This window comes from Anarhichas minor, unplaced genomic scaffold (genome assembly GCF_050575085.1).
Source record: "Anarhichas minor isolate MPS153535 unplaced genomic scaffold, ASM5057508v1 ptg000071l, whole genome shotgun sequence".
Taxonomy (NCBI): Eukaryota; Metazoa; Chordata; class Actinopteri; order Perciformes; family Anarhichadidae; genus Anarhichas; species Anarhichas minor.
In genome coordinates this window covers 372,266-393,598 of record NW_027466517.1, presented here as the reverse complement: position 1 = coordinate 393,598, position 21,333 = coordinate 372,266, and the positions used below count along the sequence as shown (strand labels likewise).

The window sequence follows — 21,333 nt, the reverse complement described above, 5'->3', positions numbered from 1 at the left end:
ACATCAGCTCTACAAAGCCATGATTTTGAATTGAGGTCTTTCATTTATACTCCAAGTTGAAATATATTCTTCATCCTGATTCTTATTTCATCATTTTAAAATGAGGGATTGTATTAACTTGCATCTCACACTGATTGATCTTGTCTAATCCAGAAGTACAAGACCAGCATTTGCACAGACTCCGCCTCATAACAATTTTGAGTATTTACAATATCAACAAAAATATACAGGTGTTAAAAGAATGGTTTGTCATTTTGGGAAATAGGCTTTTTCACCTAATTTTGAGTGAGATGCGAGGATTGATACCACTCTGTGATGTCTGTATGCTGAGGAGGTGATTAGCCTAGCTTAGCATAACGACTGGAAGCGGGGGTAAATAGCAAACCCTGGGGAATAGTTTAAGTAACTTTATTTTTTTTAAATGTTGAACTATTTCTCTGAGCTAACGGTTTCCCTCTGCTTTTCGTCGTAACGCTAAGCTCAGCGATCACCTTCTATATCAAGCTCAGTACTTAAAGTACAGACATGAGAGAGGTGTCGATCTCATCATCAACAAGCAAATAAACGCATTCCCCAAAATGTTGAGCTATTCCATTGACGACGACTGGTAAAAGGGAACCCATAATGCCCCTGTGAAGTTGTGTAACATCAATGAAAGTGAGGCTCAGAGGCCCGTCTACTGAAAAACATGACTAGAACTGCCGCACAGAAAGCGCTGGTGAAATACGTCTCACCAGCCCGTGTGTATGAATCCATTAGGAGGGAAGTATGCGTACATTACAAAATGTGGCACTTTTAAATCAGCATGTCTTTCACATTTTTCTTTCACATTTTTTGGTGTCTATTCTTCTGTATACATTCAATACCTACACTTCCTCGCATCTTTTAATCAGTATCTCTCTCTCTCTCTCTCTCTCTCTCTCTGTGTGTCAAGATGACGACTTTCGCTCATACTGCACTTTTGTCCGCATGTTAATAGTGGTTGCTTCACTCCTTTGCCACCGTCAGGGCTGCACGTTGTGAAGTGTTACAGTCCAGCCCTTAACGTCTCACTTACTAATACTGACATCACTGCAGCCTGAATGCTGTCCTTGCTACTGGAGTAGAGCTGCCTGCTACAAACAGCATGAATCTCACCATTTAGGGTCAAAACAAAAGGCTGTGATTTGTGGTTAGAAAAAGAAAAAGAAAGCATTTGGATTGGAAAGAAATGCCTGAACTCACATTTGTTTCTTGTAGTTTTTCAAACTAAATATGGCGGTGAGGCTGCCAAGCTGGGATTGCTACTGTTACAGACCAGTAACACCAGGACAGCGATGAATTTACACAAGGATCAACGGTGTTATTGTGTGTTTTTTTTCAAATCATACTTTTTTTTTTCTTTCCTTTCTATCACATCTCCTCCAAAAAAATAGTTCCTTTCATGGAAGGATATCAACAAACCGGTGACCCGCCGGGTTGCGTCCTGGGCTACGCCGTGCTGCTGCTGGAGCAGGGTGTGCTTTGTGTGCTGCCAATACTGTGGGCCGCGCTGCTGTTCTCTGAGGCCGGCTGGGGCTTCTGGACCTGCTGTGTGCCAGCTGTCTCACCTGGACAGAGAGAGAGAGAGAGAGAGAGAGAGAGAGAGAGGAGGGGATTGGACCGAAGGAAGATAGAAAAAAAGTATGTGTATTACAGAACAGCAGAGAAAGGCAGGAACATGACGACTCGGTTTGGTAAAGCTACAAATTGCACTCCTCTGAGAGGCAGGAACCTCCATTGTTCTCACCGTTTAATCTCCTACTGTCGCTACTTGACATAAACCTCACACTCTAGCTAAAAATAAAATTCTTTATCCCGATGTTTTGGGCAAAGCCTTGTGTCGATTCACACATTTTTATAAAAACATCCAGTTTTCAGCACAGCGAATACGCAAAGCCACACAACTCTGGACTTCGTTTGTGCTAACTTTTACCATCTTCGAGCATAATCCGCCACACATTCACAAAGTGTGTTCCAACGCTCAAGAGCAGAGAAGCCTCACCTCACAGAGCCCAGAATCCTCTCTGACAGATTACATTTTGATCCAGAGAGAGAGAAAGAGGCGTTCATGGAGTTCATTTTCTTGAGTAATCTGGATTCAATTAGCCTGGCTTTATAGATAACGCAGAGCAAACACAAGACAGGACCTTCTGACTGGAGCTCAAACTACTGACTGGTTTATTGTTCTATGTCTAAATAAGCATTTCATTTGGTAGACTCTCGGGATCCGACGCTTCAATTGAAGAGGCTTAATGAATGTGCTTACAAATGTTTACAAAAACGTCTCTGACAGACAATGATTCAGCTTTTGAAAAAGAGCCAAGTCTCTGTTTAATTTGAGCGTTTGGACGCAGTTATTACTGCAGTATTTTCCTTGTTTGCTTCCTGGCGTGTTCTCTTTGACAAAGATTTTCCAATCGCTAGTTTGGTTTATACTAAAAGTTGTGTGTGTGTGTGTGTGTGTGTATATGACAGGCACATGTGTCCGCAGGCGATCTTACATGGCGCTCCCTCTTTCGGGGCCCCTCAGTCCTGCTAATGTTTACCAGAGTGGAGCTGCCAGCGTTCTTTTCTCTCGCAGGACCGAGCACTCTAGCAAACAAAAAGGGGCCTCGGATTCACCTCATCTGTCTGGGGAAATATCAATCCCAGAGTCAAATATTATCTCTCTGGACCGGAGATAAGGCTGCTTTTATGTCACAGAAACATACTGTGTATGAAGTCACATTGTCACCACGCGGCTTGAGGAATACTACGGTTGAAGTTTGGACTCTAGAATCAAATATAGAGACATCTTCTATTATCTCTGACCTGCCTCTGTCTCACATGAAACGTCGTATCTGAATGGACAAGGTGAGACAGAAAGAGAGAGAGAGAGCAATAGAGAGAGAGATAGAGAGAGACACATTTGAGAAAACAAGTCTACAGCCATACTAGTGGATTTGTGAGGCTAGATGCTAATGTCAGCATGCTAACACGCTCGCAGTGATGCTAACATGCTAATATTTAGCAGACACGATGAAAACCGCTTATATGGATCAAAAAGCTTGGGAAGAATCATTCTTATTTTCGGTCTTTTCATACATATGGAACAAAATCAAGACTACGGTGATTATATTTCTTTTTTGTATTTTACACCCCTGATACTGTATTTTATTAATATGTTTGTTTTCAAACTCCGCTACTAGTTGGGCTTTGATAGCCGACGGTTTATTTTCCTGTCTGTTAAAAATGTAGAAATGCACTGAGACCACTGTACAGCGCAATATAATAATAATTTGAACTACAGTAAGCTATGTTTGATATACATATACATTTTTTTTAATTTTTTAATTATACTATATTGATCCCTTTAAGGGGGAAACTTGTCTCTGCATTTGACTCATCCCTGTATATAGGGAGCAGTGGGCTGCCAATGACAGGCGCCCGGGGAGCCTGGGGTTCAGTGTATTGCTCAGGTACACTTCGACACCGTGACACGTCCCAGTCGAGGATCAAACCGTTGACTTTGTGGTTACCAGACAACCCTCTTAACCCAGTGAGCCACAGTCGCCCCCAATCGTTGGTTAATCGTTGGTTATAGTAAATAATACGCTTACAGTGATCAATTTGATCGAGACAGACATGAACATTATAAGAAGTTTGCACTGTATGATGTTTACCTCGTTCACCATCCTAGTTTAGCCTCTTAGGATGCTAACATATGCTGATTAGCACAACATTTTTGATTTGGCACAAAATTGCAGTTTTGAATCTGAATTAAAAGTGATAATTTATTCTAAGTGGAACAAAACTACAAACCCCCCCTCATGGTGGCGCTAGAGGAAAGGTCAGCGGATCACCAAAGTCACTAGAATCCATATTTTGGGTGCAATGAATGTCCTGAATAAATTGAATGTCAATCCATCCAATAGTCGTCATTGAGATATTTCCGATTGAACCAAAGTGGAGGAAGGACTGACCGACGTAAGGCGCTAGTGGGGCTAAAACATGAAGCTGCTGTGTATCCGTCACCATTGTTTTCTAATCTTGTAGCATGTGTTTGGATTTCAGAGCAGATAATGTGTGAAATTTCTCCCCCTGTGAATTATTCAGCCTGTTTTCACAATCGGTTAGAATTATTCGTCCGTATGTTATTTCACCATTTGAGCAGATCTCTTGCCAGACATGACTGCAGCCCTGGCAGAAAGCAGACCTTTCTGTACGCGCCAAGATAACGAGCAACATGTCGAAATAATATATCGTGGGGCGCTTTTCTAAAACGCTGATTCTTCTAATTGCCTTTTATGGAATTAAACCGTATCAGATACAAAAAAAAAAAAAAAAAAAAGTTTCTTTCTCAAGAGGCCATTGTCCTCAGAGCCTGGGGGGGAAAGACCCAATTTTGTTTTCATGCTTCATCACTCTGTAGTTTAAAATACACGCTGGACTGATATATTTCTGGTGGTTGTTTTGGGGGATCTACATTCTTAGGGTTTACATGGAACTGCCACTATTGCCATGTAAGGTCATTTCAGCCAAGGAAGCGTAACACGCCCAGCTAAGGCCTATTTTGATAACATCAACAAGAACATGTTGTAAAAAGTCTTTCTAGTACTACCATCCTCACACCTGTTTCTCTCTACATATTCACTTCTGATATCTTTAGAAGAGCAGCCAATGAGGCACTCTAGGAAACCCATAAAGCTTCAATAAAGTGGCTTTCTAAAGCGGAGCCAATACCAATATTGTGATAAAGATAAAAGGCACTAAAAGCTGATCTTTTCTGCTACATGAAATCGTGTTTAACGAAACACTTATAGATGTGACTCAGCATGACTGGAACAGTTTAACTCTGACGAGTGTCCGGATCTTTGCCACGCTCACAACTATCATTTACTGATCGGGCCATTTAACGCTGGCTGAATGTGAGCTTCAAACTTAAAACACTCACGTTGGTGTATTTGCTGAATGACCTCACTCAAACATCCTGACCCCATTTACAAAAGACGTTCATGGCGATCAACAGGTCAGCGGTCAAGCCGAATGAGAACAGAGCAGCTTTATGCAACGGTGAACTCCAGAGGGCTGCTGGGAGCACACTTCCTCCCAGGGGTCAGCTGGGGTCGGCGGGCTGGGGACGATGGGGAAGATCTTGGCATCTAATGGACAGATTGTGTGTCTTTTCCTGTGAGTGCCGCTAAACCCAACAGGGGGAATTTCCAACTCGTCTCCTGCCATTGTACTGACAACATTCGCCGACCACCCCGCAGCTCCCAAAAACATTCAAAGGCAGGAAAGAGAGGATCCTCGCTGCTGACCAACAGGATATATTTACAGTAAAGGAGTCAATCTGTTATTGTGGACTGGCCTCTGTGAGCAGCAGGATGTTTGGCATTCCCCGCGGCACATTTCTGGCAGCAGGACACTCGGACATTCCTCTGCGTCTTATCTTTTCATTAAGGCAGAGAGGTGAGCCGGGGCCGTGGAGCAGCAGGTGAGGCACCTACCTGTGTGCGAGTAGATAAACCACAGGGCTCCGGTCAACAGAGCCCCGATCACGAAGGCTGCAAAGGCGATCCCCACCACCGTCGGAGTGTCCAGCACGTACAGCGCGTCTGGGGAGACAAAGCGGCGCACGGTTCATACACGTTGACATGTTTAAAGTCTACGGAGCCCCAAAGTGCCCAATATCCAATGAATAAGAAGACATTACACATAAATAATAACATGAGTAAATTGTGTGATGAGCCAATCATTTGTTAAATAATAATAATAATGAAAAAAATAACCGATGCATCATTTCTTAAATCATTTCAAAATGTCTTGGTTCATCTTAAGCCATGTTTCCATTCAATTGTCAAGCTAATTTGTTTTAATGGGGCCCGTTCTAAGCTGGTATTAGCTGTCCAGCAGCAGAAAGAGCTGATCCGTTATGTGGGTTAATGTTTGCTATGTCAGAATTTATTAGAATTGATTCGGCAAAGGTAGTTCCATATCCCATTTAACACATCAACTCTTTTTCGACAAAGGCAAAAACCAACTCAAGCGAGCGTAAGCAGCAATTGGGGAAATTTTATCAAATTTGTGCCATTTTCTAATGAGATACTTTAAAATGTGCTTAAAAATATGTCAATGGAAACACGGCTAATTTCTCACCATTTCATTATCCGTGTCTTATTTATTTATTTACATTTTGGGGCTCCATATAATTGACATACAAAGACGCACATGTAAATGTAAAAGACAGCGAGAATAATATATTGGGAAGCTTTTGTGAAATAACTTACCTTCATCGCGAGGACCTTGTGGGCTTCGGGTCGCTTCGTGAGAAGGAGTTACTGCAAAACAAAAACAAATGGGGACAATTCAATGGATGTTGACCATCATGTCTAGTGATGCACATTATACATTTTAATTACTCAGACCCAGGCTGGAGGATAAGCACATTACTGATATTGTCCTGTGTTGATAAGCAGCTCTTTGAGGAATGTGACACAGAAACCTGAACCAGGACAAACGCTATTCTGTAAGCTGACAGGGTTCGTAAAGGATGAACCTACTGACTCCCTCTGACTGGTGTATTTCAAGCCATCTGGAAGGCTGAAAAGTGAACTTGGCTGCGATGATGTCTTAACAAAGAAAATACAAAAGGCGCTTGTGTACGGGAAAACTCAAGAGGCGAGCTTGGTTCATGTCCAAGACTCTGGCACAATGGGTGCTATGCTTGGACGGGACACCTTTTGAGTTTTCATATCGCATAATGGATGACGACGGGTCATCAGAGGGGACTTTAATATCAGAGGGGACGATGGCCAGAGGACGTCCTTTTCTGTAAACCCTCCGCCCCTCGTCACACCGCTCCAGCGTTATCTGTCCCGTGGGACTTGAGCTAAGACTGCAGAGAGTGGTCAGTAATGCTGTCAGCCCCACGCATAGAAGAGAGTGGAAGAGCCTTGACGAACGGAGGCCACCAAAGTCTTAAACTCGACCTAAAGATTATCTTTAGTGTGGAGAGATTTACATGACTCTCCTCCATGTAGCTTTTCTAATTGAAGCCAATGGGGAACAATACTCTGCTGGACGTCTGTCAGGTCTTTAGCGCCGTTCACTACTTTAACAGAACCAGACAGCACCCTAGGAGTTAAACTCACAACCTATGTTTGCAGCTTTAAGCCGTTGCTAGAGCTGGAACAGTTTGATATCTCTATGAACGTCATTTGATTATAGAAGTCTTCTTGCGGTGGAATGAGCGAGCATGTTTTTGTTGAACTCTGACCTCTCCTCACAGGGATGTGGCCTGCTTGTTCGTACTTCTAAAGCTTGTTACTGCAACAGAGTGCTGCAGGAATGAGTTCCTAAAACAAGGAAACGAGTCAGCAGTTTTGCACTTCCGGCTACCTCGTCTCACAGTCGATGGGTTTTTTGAATTGTTTTTTGGTGAGGTGCCTGAAATAGGGTGAAGGGATTTTAACGTTTTGTTTAATACATAAAATACGTCAGTAAATGCCCCACTTGGGAATTTTGACGCTTTTAAATGTCTTAGAAAAGGAGGTTGCTAACACCAACTAGTCCGCCATTACAGCCTTGTTGGGTATACTCGCGCTCATGCAATAGTTGTGGATTTGTTTACAGCCTAACGTTAGCTTTCTACTTCTGCCGATTGCATTCACACTTCAAAAAACATAAAAGTGGTGTTCTTTTGTGAAGATCGTCCTGCTGAACAAAACGTGCGAGTATCAAAAGTATCGTTTGTTTGCCACAGAGTTTATGTCCTGCAATAATCCAAACTCCAATGGAAAAATCCCATTGACTTTTTGTCGAGAGAACCAGTGCGATGCCAACTTCTGGGTCACACATTTCTCTAATGGCCACAGTCTGCTGAAGCCTGAATCCAAACTGGTGTCCGAGTAGAAACATTATTGTCTTTTGAGTTTTTAGAACGATAAGTCTTGACATCAAGCCAGTGAATACAGCAGCCCATGGTGAGAACAAAAAGACCTCATTCAGTTGATTTTAAGGTGATACATCATTACAGATATATCTATCACAGAAGAGCAACACATTCATTTACAAAGCACATTTCAAACACTGCAGCTTCGGCCTCGCCAATAGACTTTACTACAATAACCCTGTTTTCTTTTGAAGCGGATTACATTACTGTTAACAATGTAATGTAATAAAACCAGACTTATTATAGGTTTTCCATCTTCTTCCTTTACTCTTTGCAGAAGCACTGCTTCTACTCGTGCAACAATACAATCAACGCTGCCAACCTCTCACATAAATGATACTTTTCAACCGTTCCTGAACGTTACCACATCCAGTAACATTTATTGTGAAGCAGTAAATCCACTTCTGATGGCAGAGCTTTGAGGCCGTTGTGTTTTTCCATGCACCAAGTTGGCCAAAAGTGGCCCTGTTGGATTTGTAGATCAAGTGGAGCTCTTTGGGATACTGTCCAGTGCTGAACTGTGGCCCTTGAAAAGGCAGCTTGTTTTGTTTATCTTCCTAGCACAAGAGATGCCTTTTAAATAGAGTTGTGTGTTTATTGCAAATTTGTGTTTACTTTATCTGTTCCATGGAAAATAAACCCCGCAGAGCTGGCATAGTAATGTGGTGGGCAGTGCCTGTTCTGGACCAGTGTACCTCACTCACTCATTACTGGAGGTTTCAGAGTCTCTGTTCACCGATAGCTTCAGCAGCTTCTCTAGCATCAACACTGGAACTTCTGTGCTGAAAAGTAACTCCATCTATATACCGGCCCAGCCTTGAAACCCTATGACCAGTTCAAATGTAAAAGAAATCCACCCACTTCTGTTCAGCAATGTTCTGTGCAACTCCCTCACCACTCACTCTGCAGCCGAATGATACCGGATTTTTGAGGCCGATTAACAGTATTTATCGATAATTGAGAGTTTTAAAAAAATGCAAATAATAACAATAATAAATCCTGAAAAGGAGTTGTGGCCAACATAATGTACGTCATGTATGTATGGCTACAGCTAAAAATAATTTCATTCCGGATTAATTGATTCTTCTTTATCTTAATCCTGCTCGTCAGTGCTGTCTGGGCGGCCAACTATGCAAGTGACAAACTACGCGTCTTTGTCACTTCTTGTGATTCTTATCAGTTGATGCATGAACCGATACAACATATCCACACCAACCTTAAATAGGCCGCCAGTATCGGCCGTGCTGATACATCGCTCAGGCTCCAGCTCACACTGATTAAAACGATGTGATGTATATTAAAACCATGAGTCAATGCAGTTGACTCAAACTGACCACTCGGCTGATGTTGATGTCATTGCTTAGAGGGGATGCTGATTCGAAAAGCTCTGGCAGTCCACCACAGATCGGGCACTCATGATATCACCCCATCTCAGTTTAGGCCATAATTAGTCAAATGTGACCGTGGTTACCTCAGTCCTCCCCCCACATCTGCAGGCTGCTCCCTCCCTCCGATCACACTCACAGCCCTTAGAGACTCCGCAACACAATGAGCGGCTAAACAAGTGATGATCGAGGGGCCTTTAGGCTCTGGCTGGACTCCCAAAGCCAACAAGAGGACCTCCACTCTCCTCACACACACCCTCCTCTAGTGGAGAGGAGAGGCCACAGTGAAGGTCCTAAGTGAAAACAACTGGAGCTTGGTGCTGTATGATTCCTCTTTTTCCACCTCTCCCTCAGCATGGACTGGTCCAGAGCAGCCGAGCTGGGCCTCAGCACGATCCCCTTTACTGCAGTCCACCACACACACACACACACACACACACACACACACACACACACACACACACACACACACACACACACACACACACACACACACACACACACACACACACACACACACACACACACACACACACACACACACACACACACACACACACACACACACACACACACACACACACACACACACACACACACACACACACACACACTTGTGTACGGATGTTAATGTAAACAGACACGTGGGCGCATACACAATCACACACACGCAGTTAATGGTGACCAGATGTGGGGAAGTGATGTGCAGCGTTTTGTGGTTTCGGTCTAATCGCAAAGTATCGGACCGAGCTTTCTCTGGCTGCTTTATACTCTTTATACTCAAAATAATGTAAGTCAGAGCTGAATGTAGCGCTGTTAAAACCAAAAAACGAGAGTCACAAGAGATTTTCAAACCCACGTGCATGCTGAACTCGTGCCATCTGAGTAGGTGTAAAACGTGTTTTTCTTTGCTCTCAACTAACCTGTTTCCTCTGGTCGACCACTTCCATCCACCACGACCAGCGGCTTGGTAGACGTCTTGTAGTTCATCATCATCGCCATGATGTTGTCCCCAGAAAGAGAATCACAGGGCTCCCTGGGGTGTAAGCACTGTGTGGACAGAATTGACTTAAACTTAAAACTTACAGTGATGAAACCCCCCCCCCAAAAAGACACACGTCACTCTGTAATAAAAGGATTGAACGCGCTGCGATTTTTACAGGAAAAAAAGGTTTTATAAAAACAAATGTCTTCTGTCATACTGGACAGGAGTATACACTTGGAAACCAAACAAATGACAAACTCATGAGCATGAACCCAAACCTGATCGGAAATCTGAGTATAAAAATTTGATTCGCTGTCACAAGTCAGCCACAACTTCTTTTAGGTGAAAAGAGGTACAAAAAATTAAAAGTAGAGGTAAATGCTTGCAAGAGATTGCATGAGTTGGACAGATAACAGTGAGATAAAAATGAAAGATGCTTATTTAGTTCTGCAGCCGGATACTTGGCAAAACCTTCCATTGATTCATGTTTCCTGCTTAGCTTTGGGTGCAGACCTGATACTGAACGGCTCGGGCCAGCCAGAGTAAAGATGGAGCACTGCTACACCGAGATCTTCCCAAACAAAAACACTGTGAATCTTTTATGCCTCAGGAGAGACAGTATAGTAAAACCATCGCATAGGCCAAAGAATAAAGAAGTCATTTGGAGAAGATTATACTGCATACCGTTGGTAGTCTCTGGTTGCTCTGAGAACTCTTGGAGCACAGACACATCTTGCAGTGCAGGAAAAGCAGAGACCTGTTGAACGTTGAGTTGAAGGTGAAGCTGAAGCTCTTCTTCTCCGCCTGTGTGTGAGGGACAGGGAAGCCCCTATCAGGATAGTACTTGACGGAGTCGTCTGAGGGGCAGACTGTCTCGATGAGAGTGTAGTCTGAGGCCACGCTGGGGTTGGAGTCGGGAGAAATGAAGCACGATATGAGGAGGAACCCCAGCTCTGGATCGGATGCGGCTGATGTGACCTGGAGTGCATGACAGAGAAAAAAAAAAAAAAAAGTTCATTCTTCAGATACGTATCTGGTGTTGATCTTCTCATCTAAAGCTAGATAAGCTCATTACCCGAACCTTCCTACTGTTCCTTTAAAGCCTCTCTGATCAATATTTTTAGACAAAAAAATTGATCAAATCCCATAACGTAATGTGGAAATGGTTGCAAACCCAGTTTCCATGAGCTCTACCAAACCTTTAAGCACCTTTCAGCTCCTTGTTTTGGATTTAAGGCCGCATCTTTAATGCTAAAATCACTCTCATTAATCCCACTATACACCAAACAGCACCAAACAGCTGACAGAAACCAATAGAGACTAGCTGGTGAACACGGTGAAGCATTTAGTTGCTAATGAGACGGATATTTGGTGGAAACCAGAAACCAGAGCTGAAAAGAGAGTGAACATTGGACTATTATTCATCAGGTGGACACCAAAACGACTCAAAATGAATGCTAATGCCTGTTGGATTGTAACAACTGTTTGCTAAATCATTAGCTATGTCGACTGCATTGTATTTCAGTTAATATGCCATCAATGTCTTTCCATCAACAACCTTCCCTTGAGTTATTATTCCTCCGTCTTTTGGATCATCAGTGGTGGTGTCCTCATTGAGAAGGTCTCGCATACACATACACAGAGAAGACTTTGTAACCAGCTGGCTCAGCGAAGCACCTCCCGCTGATATCATCATAAATCATCTTGTCAAATGACCTCAGAGTACGAGTCTTTGCCATCTCTTACACGACCTCCATAATCGTGTTGTGGAAGGAGGATTTTGAGGCAGACAGACAGAGGAGAGGAGGAGGAGACACAAAGACTATAAGGGGGTGAAAGTGAGTATTGGCTTTTTAAGCCGCAACTAGACGAAATACAAATTGACTTTGTGGATGCCACACTAAGAGATCAAAGCAGTTAAAGTCCCAGACAGAGAGCACAGTTTTCTCACACCGCATTAATCTGCAACACGTACCCTGACATAAAACGACGATTTATTAGAAATGCAAGGCATACCTCCACAAAGACTTGCTGCTTTTGCGAGACAGTGTAGAAGGCCTGGCGCGAGGGCTTGTTGAATGGCAGCTTGTTGTACAACTCCATGTTAAACGTCATGTTGCTCGCCGGTTGCCTCCCTGGTCCTGGTACAATCCTGGGAACCGTTGCTGGGTTTTCCCGGTTCCTTCGGTACGTGCAGTTGAACTAGGAGGAGAATGAGACGACGCCAACACAATTATCAGCAGGGATCTGACATCTGATGCCACTGATAAGCACCGTCACCCTGTGTGGGGCAGTGTATGACCACATTAAGACGGATCGGAAAATGGGGAAGGAACACAAACTGTATCAACAAGTGGGAGGCGAGGAATGGATGAGACAAAAGGGAAAATACGTTCGTAGAGGGAATAAGATGACTAACTCTGGCGCATTTACAGAAATGTTTTTATTAATGTGCACTGTCCCTTATCAAATAAACCAATAAATAAATAAGAAACTTCAAAATGGAAACTCTCAGGTCAAGTCCATAAAACAGACATCATGGAAAGACGGATAGATTGCAAGACGAGTCTTTACGTGCACCAGGGGACAGTGGGAAATGGAGTTTCCTCTAACTCTGAATGATTTACATAGAGATGTAGATGACTTGTCAACTTTCACCCTGCAATGAGCCGCAGCTCTCACAGAGACAGAGCCACAGTGATTCTCACCGCTACGAAGGACTGATGCTCTGCCGGCTCCGTAAACGTCCTCTCTAAGTCCACCGGGTCTCTTGGGAACAGCACGTCTCCAGATTCCAGATCCTCAAAATCCAGCAGCCTGCCACTCCCATCCTTGGGCTCAGCATGACTTATCAAAACCTGCAATCCACAGAGATGCACGTTACTCACAAAACCTGAGCAGCGTCAGTTAGTAAGTGAAAGGAAAAGCTTCACGAGAATCCTTTTCAGATTTTTTTCCCCCATTTTTCCTTTTTTAAAAGCAGATCCAGTTGTGAGTAGTGTTCCGTAAGGCAAAGACACAGTGATTCGAATCTTTGAGAGGAGTTGCCAAAAAGACATTCTGCAACCGATGAGTTGGATTAAAAATGTGGGAATGTCCCGTGGCTGCAGCAGTGGGACTCATCCTGGACAAAAACATAAAACATGCTTACGGAAGAATGTCAGGGGTCTGACATGGCTTTAAGAAAATTCAGATTTAATGAGGTGAGGGGACAATCTCAGTGACGCTGACCATGTTTTTCTTCAGTCTGCAACAAATTAGTTAGTTGATCTGCCGTTGGTGCCACTGCTGAATTAAATCAACGTGTCACAGGACAGCAGAAACAACAGCCACAACACATTATCTTTGATGTGTAGGGACCCCAGACAATGATATTTGTATCTCTTTTGACTAGAGGTCAGAGGTTATCCCTGCATCCAAGTGCTAACACAAAAGACAACCTTGGACGTGTGCCCAGGTTTTCAATCTGCATTGGACAGCAAATGTGTTGTTCCAAATTTCCCCCACAAAAGATCTCAAAAGGTTGGGGAGGAAGCGATTCATCCTTGCTTGTTAGAACAAACTCGCTGAATGAATGCATTCCACAATGATGAAGACAACTTGGGAGGTTAGATGTGAATGCTGAATCCCACACTGTTCACCACTACATGGAAATGTACTTTAAACTCGTCATACTTTTCCATTTTCTAGTCATCCAGAAAAATAAAAAATAAAAAACGGTTTGTGGAAAAAGTGTTTAAGCTTCAAGCCTCTGAGTGGGCGTTTCCTATCAGCTCTTGAGATCTGATAGCTGGCGATGCGAGGAAACATGGTGTCAACTTCCGTGATGCTCTGCTGACTGGAGGACTTCTCAACAACCATCAGCGATTCAAGATGTTTGTATTCCACTCAGAAAACGGAAGCTGGCCAGCTGTGCCAATAAGCTTCCACGCAGAAAAGGGTTTCTCATAAAAAAAATTTAAAAAAACACTCACGTCTTCATTTCAGTTAAACTTTAAAGGGACAGAGTATAGGATTCTGTGGCATCTAGTGGTGAGGTTGCAGATTGTAACCAACTGAATACCCTTCCGCTCACCCCCCCTTTTCAAGTGTGTCGGGGAATTACGGTGGCCTTCAGCTAACATAAAAACATTGGTTTGTCCGTTCTGGGCTACCGTAGAAATATGGCAGTGCAACATGGCGGACTTTGTGAAGAGGATCCGCTCCCTATGGAGTTATGAAGGGCTCATTCTAAGCTAACGAAAACACAATGATTCTTAGTTTCAGTTGGAAACTCTTTTTTTGTATTTATATTATAAACTAGAGGGCAACTTTAAATGCTTCAGGTAAACCAGCTGTATTTGCATGACTTGTTCTAGACTTAAATGTAATAATGGGTATTGTACTCACGGAGTTGATGTGGAGGGCCATTGGGCTCCCCTGCAAGGGAAACACGGTGGTCAGACAGCCAGTCAGAGGAGTCTCCAGAGTGTAGTGGGTGGCATTGACGGTTGCTTTGCAAGCTGGGTCTTGAAGAGTGAGGTTGGCATGACTAAACCCATTCACCTGAGGAAACGGCAAAAAATGGCAACATTGGATAACCATCAAAAATAAACTTTTCCTTTATTAACTCATTTTCAGAATAAAGGAAAGCGGTTGTGTGAGACTTTGAGTTCCCAGGAATAAACAAATCCCACAAGGTGGTCTAGCTCCAGCCCCAGCTTCTCCTAATTACAGTCTATGCCAGTTTCCATTCTGTGATGTGGGCTGACTGCGCCAGCCCCGCGCTCAGACACCAAATGTTGGGAAACGTCGTGCTTGCTTCAAATGTCAGCTGCCGTTTAGTAAAAACGAATGGAATAATGACAACATTTCTCATTGTACTTACCAGTATTTCTTTATATTTTACTTTTGTAGACTTGAAACTTACTTTAAATCAGTTTATCAGCTGCTAATACTGATCTCTGCAGCTGAATTCCCTCATATCAATCTACAAGTGACCTTTAGATTTGTTACCACACTGAGCATTGTTGTGTAATAAAGTGGAAGCTTTAGGCACTTTATCAAAAGCCGAGCAACATGGAGGTTGATGTTGGCATTTTCTAATCACAGTGCAGAAGACATTCATTCAGCCCCCTAATTGGTCCTGACACTGGCATTCTCTTTGGCTGTCCTTCATGTTTGTTGTTTTCTGTTTTATCTTGTCACAGTTTGTCACATCAAGTCTGTGTCGCAAGAGCAGAGATGTTAAAAAAAAAGAGAAAAAAAACAGAGGCAAATGTGACTGATCAGACCCTGGAACAATTTTCAGATACGCGATTTGAATCGATGACACTGGATTAAGTTTGGTTGGGAAACAGAACATTTCCTTTGTTTTGTTCTTTGTTATCGAGCATCGAGTATTATAAAAATAATAATCTGTCTGTCTATTTTACATTAGAGGGGACTGTTTGCTTCTGTGCTGTAACACATTTTTGCTTAATTAATTAGCTGATTGACAGAAAAAGTATTTATTTAATACGATTATTATTATTTCGAATAAGAAAAACATAACTTCCTGGTTAGAGCTACATATGCCCTAATCTTCTTAATAAAATGAATAAATTAATACTTTTGATAGTAAATAATAAAAGTTTCTGTTTTTTGGTCGTGCATATTTGGACATGTGTTATACTTGTTGCATTATGACACAATCAAATTAAAACTAGACTTAATGCCCTATAATATGTTTCTAGGCAGGATGCATGATGGATAAAATCATGCTGCCCACTCACTTGCAGGCTTTCTTTAGCGATGCTGACCACCATCCTCGTGTCCTCACACTGTACGCTGAGGCCGACGCTCAGAGCGCCCTGAAGCTCCTCGGGGTCCGCGTTCTCCAAGGACCAGTCGTCGAGGGAGGAGGGCAGAGGAAAGAAGGGCCGGCCATCGGACGCAGGCAAGGGGAAGGGAAAGGGCAGACCGGGGCGCCGGGCTGCAGCTCCAGCTCTTGGGTGGGGACTGGAGTCGTGCGGGATGGAGAGCTCTGGAGGCAACATGCTCTCCAGAGGATCCACCACATCTGGAAGTCACACATTGTTAGAACCTCATGAGGCTGATTTCACAGGCGGGGAAATTACACGGGACCACGACTATAAAACCGTCTCACGATTTCACGCCAGTTCCTCTATAAGGACTGTAAAATGTGCAATGCTGGTCATGAAACAATTGCAGCAGCTGCTAAATGTCTGGCTATAATTTACCTGAACACACTATTTCTATTTCTGCTTCAGATTAATTCAATTCGGAGGAAGTTTCTTCAGCTTACCTGTCTCTCTGAGTCGGATGTTGAAGTAGTTAGCCACAGGAGTGCTGGTGTAAGAGGTGACTGGACCGTAGCCGTGCTCCCTTGCCCAATTGATCAGGGCTTGTGGCCCAGACGGCAAGTGCTGCTTGGTGTATTTTAACACTTGCATCAGCCTCTCCGTATTAACACTGGCACTCACGGTATCAGAGGCCTGTGGAGAAGAAAGCGTTATCTTGTCTTATCGAAGAACAAATTGTCATTTCTAAAAGACCATGGATTTAACGTAAGCTCCTTTAAGATTTTCAGGAACAAAAGACATGATTTACTGCTCCACAGGTATTCAACTTCAAGTACAGTCCTGCTCTCATTCTGCGTCAAGTGTGAATCATGTGCACGGATGTGAGGTAATGGGCGTGTCGGCTCTCGATCAATGCTGAGAAACCAACGTGTTAGTTGGCTCCTAAAAGTCGTGTCTTGCCCTGCTACATAACATACTGAATATTGATTCATTCTCACACCCATTTCCCACACATTCAGGTCTCTTGAGCGACGCTGAGGAGAGGCAGCTCTCCGACAGAAGCAAGGCCTCCTTTTTTACGAGGCTGTCATATCACATAAACTGTTGTCACTCTCCCAAACACTGGTTGCACAAGCACAGCGTCCCGTGTGACTCTGCTGTCAAATAAAAGTCTTAAATGTCAGCTGTTTGGGAACAAAAACGGGGCTTTGTGTTCAGACTGACCATCCGTCTGTGGTTTTAAATGGATGATAATGTGCGGCAGCAACAAACAAACCGTCCGAACACACATTCACCATGTATGTTGGTAACATGTATTAAACGTTTAGAAACCTCTGAGCTAAAAGAAATGTAGTAGATAGACACTACAGAGTAAAATTAGCATTGTTTTAGGCGATTCACTTTCAGTCTGTGTCTCCATCTTTTTCACAATGAACACGGTCTTCCTTTGTTAAATGAGCATTATGGTCTATGTAGTGCATAACCGCTGATGCCACTGATATCAAACTGAAAAGGTTTTTTCATAATTGATTAATCACCATGGACACAATCTTAGTTTAGCGTGGAAGCATTCTAACATTAGCACCACACACAAAGTACTTCTGAGGCTGATGGGAATGTCATTAGTGTTGCAAGTTTCAGATGACGGTGTTAGGAGAAAAGTGCATGGATCACTAAAGTTAATATCAAAATTCATGGTAATCCATCCACTAGTAACAAAAATGTCTCCCTCATATTGGTGCTGGAAACCAGCAGCTCACCAAAGTCAGAGGGGTTCATCCTCTGTGGACCATGAATGTCTGAACAAAGTTATAAATCCATCTGATAGTGGAGACATCGCAGCCCCAAAGTGGTGGACAGACAATGCCATCCATTAAGCCATGCCAAAAACTGATCTACATTCATGATCCAAACTGCTTTATTGTTGCACAGGGGCAAAGTGTTAAGTGGGTTTAACAACACACAGATCTGTTGGGAACCTCCATCCACCAGAGGCATTACAATCAACTTGTGCCGCACGACAGGCTTTGACCTGGCATCACGCTCACCCCACCTGACTGACTCACTGTACAGTGGTGACCCGGCAGCTGTGCAAACACGCCGCGCCTGGCAAAAGTGCAGTGTCATGGCTGAGGCAGCCCTGTAGGAGTATAAGCGTTACACAGTGAGGAAACACAGACCCCCATGCACACCTCCACTGAAATCAGTACAGGCCTAGCAACAGCAAGCTGACGGGCAACGAGAGTCCATCATCCAAACCATGAAATACCAAAAGTCACTAGACAAATGAAGTATTCTGATTAATGCACAACATTAGTGGGTCTCCTTTAGTTTTAATGAGCTGTAGAAAGCCAAGGTTTAAAATTCCCTGGAGCAATTTACAGTGTTTGGACAACTGCCAACTCCCTGTCGACATAATCTACAGTTGAACTACTCTTCCAAAGTGTACGTAGGTGTCATATTCTTATAGTTCTTAAGGGTCCTGGGAGACTTGGGTAGCACTAATGAAGATTTAATACCAAAACTGCGGACTCCTACTCAGCTTTGATAAGTATAAAACCATATTTCTCAGTAAAGGACATTCTGACATATCGCAGTAATCAGCCAGTGTTTGTCTTTTGTGTGTGGCGAGGAGCTCTTAGCAGCTTCAGAAGGTGCCTAAAGCGAGCTCGTAGTGCACGTTGTGACTGACGGGGTGAGCAGCTGAAGTACAGCAGTAGTCTACGCTCTAAAAAAACATGTGTGACACCCCCGCCGCTCGCTCTGAACGTGATGACAATGCCTGGAGCTGCCACCGTGAAATTTCACAGTTCCCCTGCAACCCGTTATCCCCGCCCTCTCCTGCAGCGGGGACCAGGCGCCGCCGATTCAACGCACGAAAATAATCTGGTGTGACAAAATTCTTCAGTCATCGGTGCGAAGCGATGACATTTCTGTCTGCGACATGACATGTGAGCCACTGTGATGTGCGATAAGAGTGCATCGAATCTCAGTGGGGAAGATGTTCCTGAATGAGGAGCTATTGTGTGTCGTCACGCTGCTCGCTTACCTCCACAACCAGCTTTCCGATGACACTGTGGGCCTTGATGACCCAGTTGACGGACTTGGCGCACTTGAGCAGCAAGACGACGTCACGATGCAGCGGGGCATCGTCCTCCAGAGGTCGTAGATCAACTATGACGTCCACCTGGAAAGCACTGCAGGAAAGGAGAAGAGGAGGGGAAAAAAGAATTTTGGACGGTGAGGTCTACGTGGTGTTATCGCGCCTCCAGCGTCTGGCCAACTAATTTAAAAAAGCTGGACGCATTCCCAGAAAAAAAAGATGCAGACATATGCACGACAGACCAGATAGCGCTGGAGTGAGATACAGCGCAGTTACATACACATTCCCAGATCTAAATAATCACTCCACTGGGGGAGTGAGGAGATTATCTGGTTTTGAAATATCCTTCTCAAAAAGAACACTGTTAAGTGAAGAGTAACCCCCCCCCCACCCCCCCCCCCCATCCCCCCCCACCTTAATTTGAGTTCCCATCCAAAACAAACTCCTCAGAGCTTAGTGAGAGCATCTTGACCTCGAAAATAAACTCTGACAACATGTTTTCTTGGCTTTGGCCGCTCACCTGCTGGAGTTGGGGGCTTGGAGCTCAACGATGTGGACCTCTTGGTCTTTGTCGGGGCCAGATAGGACGCAGCCCTTTGATGCCTGTGGCTCCACATAGCCGCCCAGGTAGTTCAGAGACAGGAACTTGGTATCAATCTTGCAGGTGTCAGAAAACAGCGGATCTGAAAGGGGAGAGATTGTTTGTGTTACTGGTGGGGGGGTTCCGCGAGGCTATTTTGATCTCCCATGAGGAGAAATACAGCCTTTTTGTTAACCCCCATCGCGACCGGGAGGTCAGAGCACGAGGTCGGCTAAGGAACATCCCCCCCCCCTCGCTCTGCTCATGGAGACTTCGGTAGGGTGGATGTTTGCTTTCTTTGACCCATTCGTTGCAGCTGACTAACTCCCTGCTCCCTTCACCACACAGCCCTGCAGCTGGTATTCTCATTGTCTCAGCACCAAGTGGGCCCCGCCCTGTGCCGTCTACTTATCAACAGAGAAACGTAGTTTCTGGCTTTTACGTGGGAAAAGTAAGCAATGTTTTTAACAGAACTCCTCCACAATAACAGGACAATAATATTCATAAACACATTTTTATATCAGTATAGTGGTTTTTTTTCCTCCACTTTCTCGACTGTTTGAAAATTCGTTAACTGCTGACAGTTTTAAAAAGTTACACCCCTTCTCAGCACTCGGAGAAAAACACAAGACAGCTGCTTCCTTATTTGGCAAACAGAGCCTCGGACAAAGTGTAAACTGAAAGTTGGCACCTTCCTTTCCGGAACCCTTTAGCTCTTGAAAGAGCTAAAGGTGAGACCTTGAGCGCTGGTTAGGAAGCAGAGTGAAGGATCTGTCCATCTTCACGAGACACCACTGACGACGCGGAGGAGTGGAAAACTACGGCTCTTAGCTTGAAGTAAACACTGTGGCACTCTGGGCTTTTGCCAAACCGCAGCCCCTCTAATGACACAAGTCAAACGCTTGCAGGCTGAGCAACCGCTCTGTGCTCCGCAACTAACAACACAGAGGGAGAACTTATCAGTGGCAGCGGTGGAGCTGTTACTTCTCTCCAGACATGAGCCTTGTTTTATTTCCATGCGGTGAAGGATTCTCATTAAAAGTCAAGATGTCCTGAGCTGATGCAATGTGAAGTTGGACGTGCTGTTCACTGTTTGGGCCTGCCAGTGGAGAGAAAAGTCCACGTGAGGAGATCAATCATAAGCCTCTGATGATCTATTACCTGCTCACCTCTGCTGGGTTGTTTTTTTCCACCTGACATTTGGTCAACCTATGTATGCCCTCCAGCAGGTTTTGTACATTTTTGGGTTTGTATTTATGTAGCCATATTATATTAAGTGAAAACTATGTGATACTACACCACCACTTAGAAAAAGAGACAAATCACAGACATTTCCAATCAGCCGGTGTGTCTGAGACCCAATTAACACTTCAAAGTCCTAAATAGCAACCCGACTATTTTACAGTTTTACTTCAAATCACTATCCTGGCTTCCTATTTAGCTTCTGTAACTGCAGCATCTTTATTTGTCTCACACTTTCACATTATCTCACATACGTACATAACTAGAATTCCAACCTCGTGGTTGTATGCCTCCGCTAATC

At 43.9% G+C, this 21,333-nt stretch overlaps 1 protein-coding gene across 1 annotated transcript in view; it reads right to left on the bottom strand.

Annotated features, from left to right (window-relative positions):
* Positions 1-911: 911 nt before the first annotated feature.
* The window catches only part of tgfbr3 (transforming growth factor, beta receptor III), a 58,260-nt gene continuing 37,838 nt past the window's right edge, over positions 912-21,333 (bottom strand). Inside the window, exons 6-17 of the mRNA XM_076079249.1 lie at positions 19,731-19,893; positions 19,157-19,304; positions 16,611-16,800; positions 16,078-16,364; positions 14,714-14,869; positions 13,033-13,182; positions 12,341-12,526; positions 11,009-11,302; positions 10,263-10,389; positions 6,291-6,341; positions 5,511-5,618; positions 912-1,589 (exon numbers count right to left, since the gene is read on the bottom strand). Coding sequence (XP_075935364.1) covers positions 1,471-1,589; positions 5,511-5,618; positions 6,291-6,341; positions 10,263-10,389; positions 11,009-11,302; positions 12,341-12,526; positions 13,033-13,182; positions 14,714-14,869; positions 16,078-16,364; positions 16,611-16,800; positions 19,157-19,304; positions 19,731-19,893 — 1,979 coding nt within the window. The 3' untranslated portion in view covers positions 912-1,470. The remainder of the gene's footprint in view (positions 1,590-5,510; positions 5,619-6,290; positions 6,342-10,262; positions 10,390-11,008; positions 11,303-12,340; positions 12,527-13,032; positions 13,183-14,713; positions 14,870-16,077; positions 16,365-16,610; positions 16,801-19,156; positions 19,305-19,730; positions 19,894-21,333) is intronic.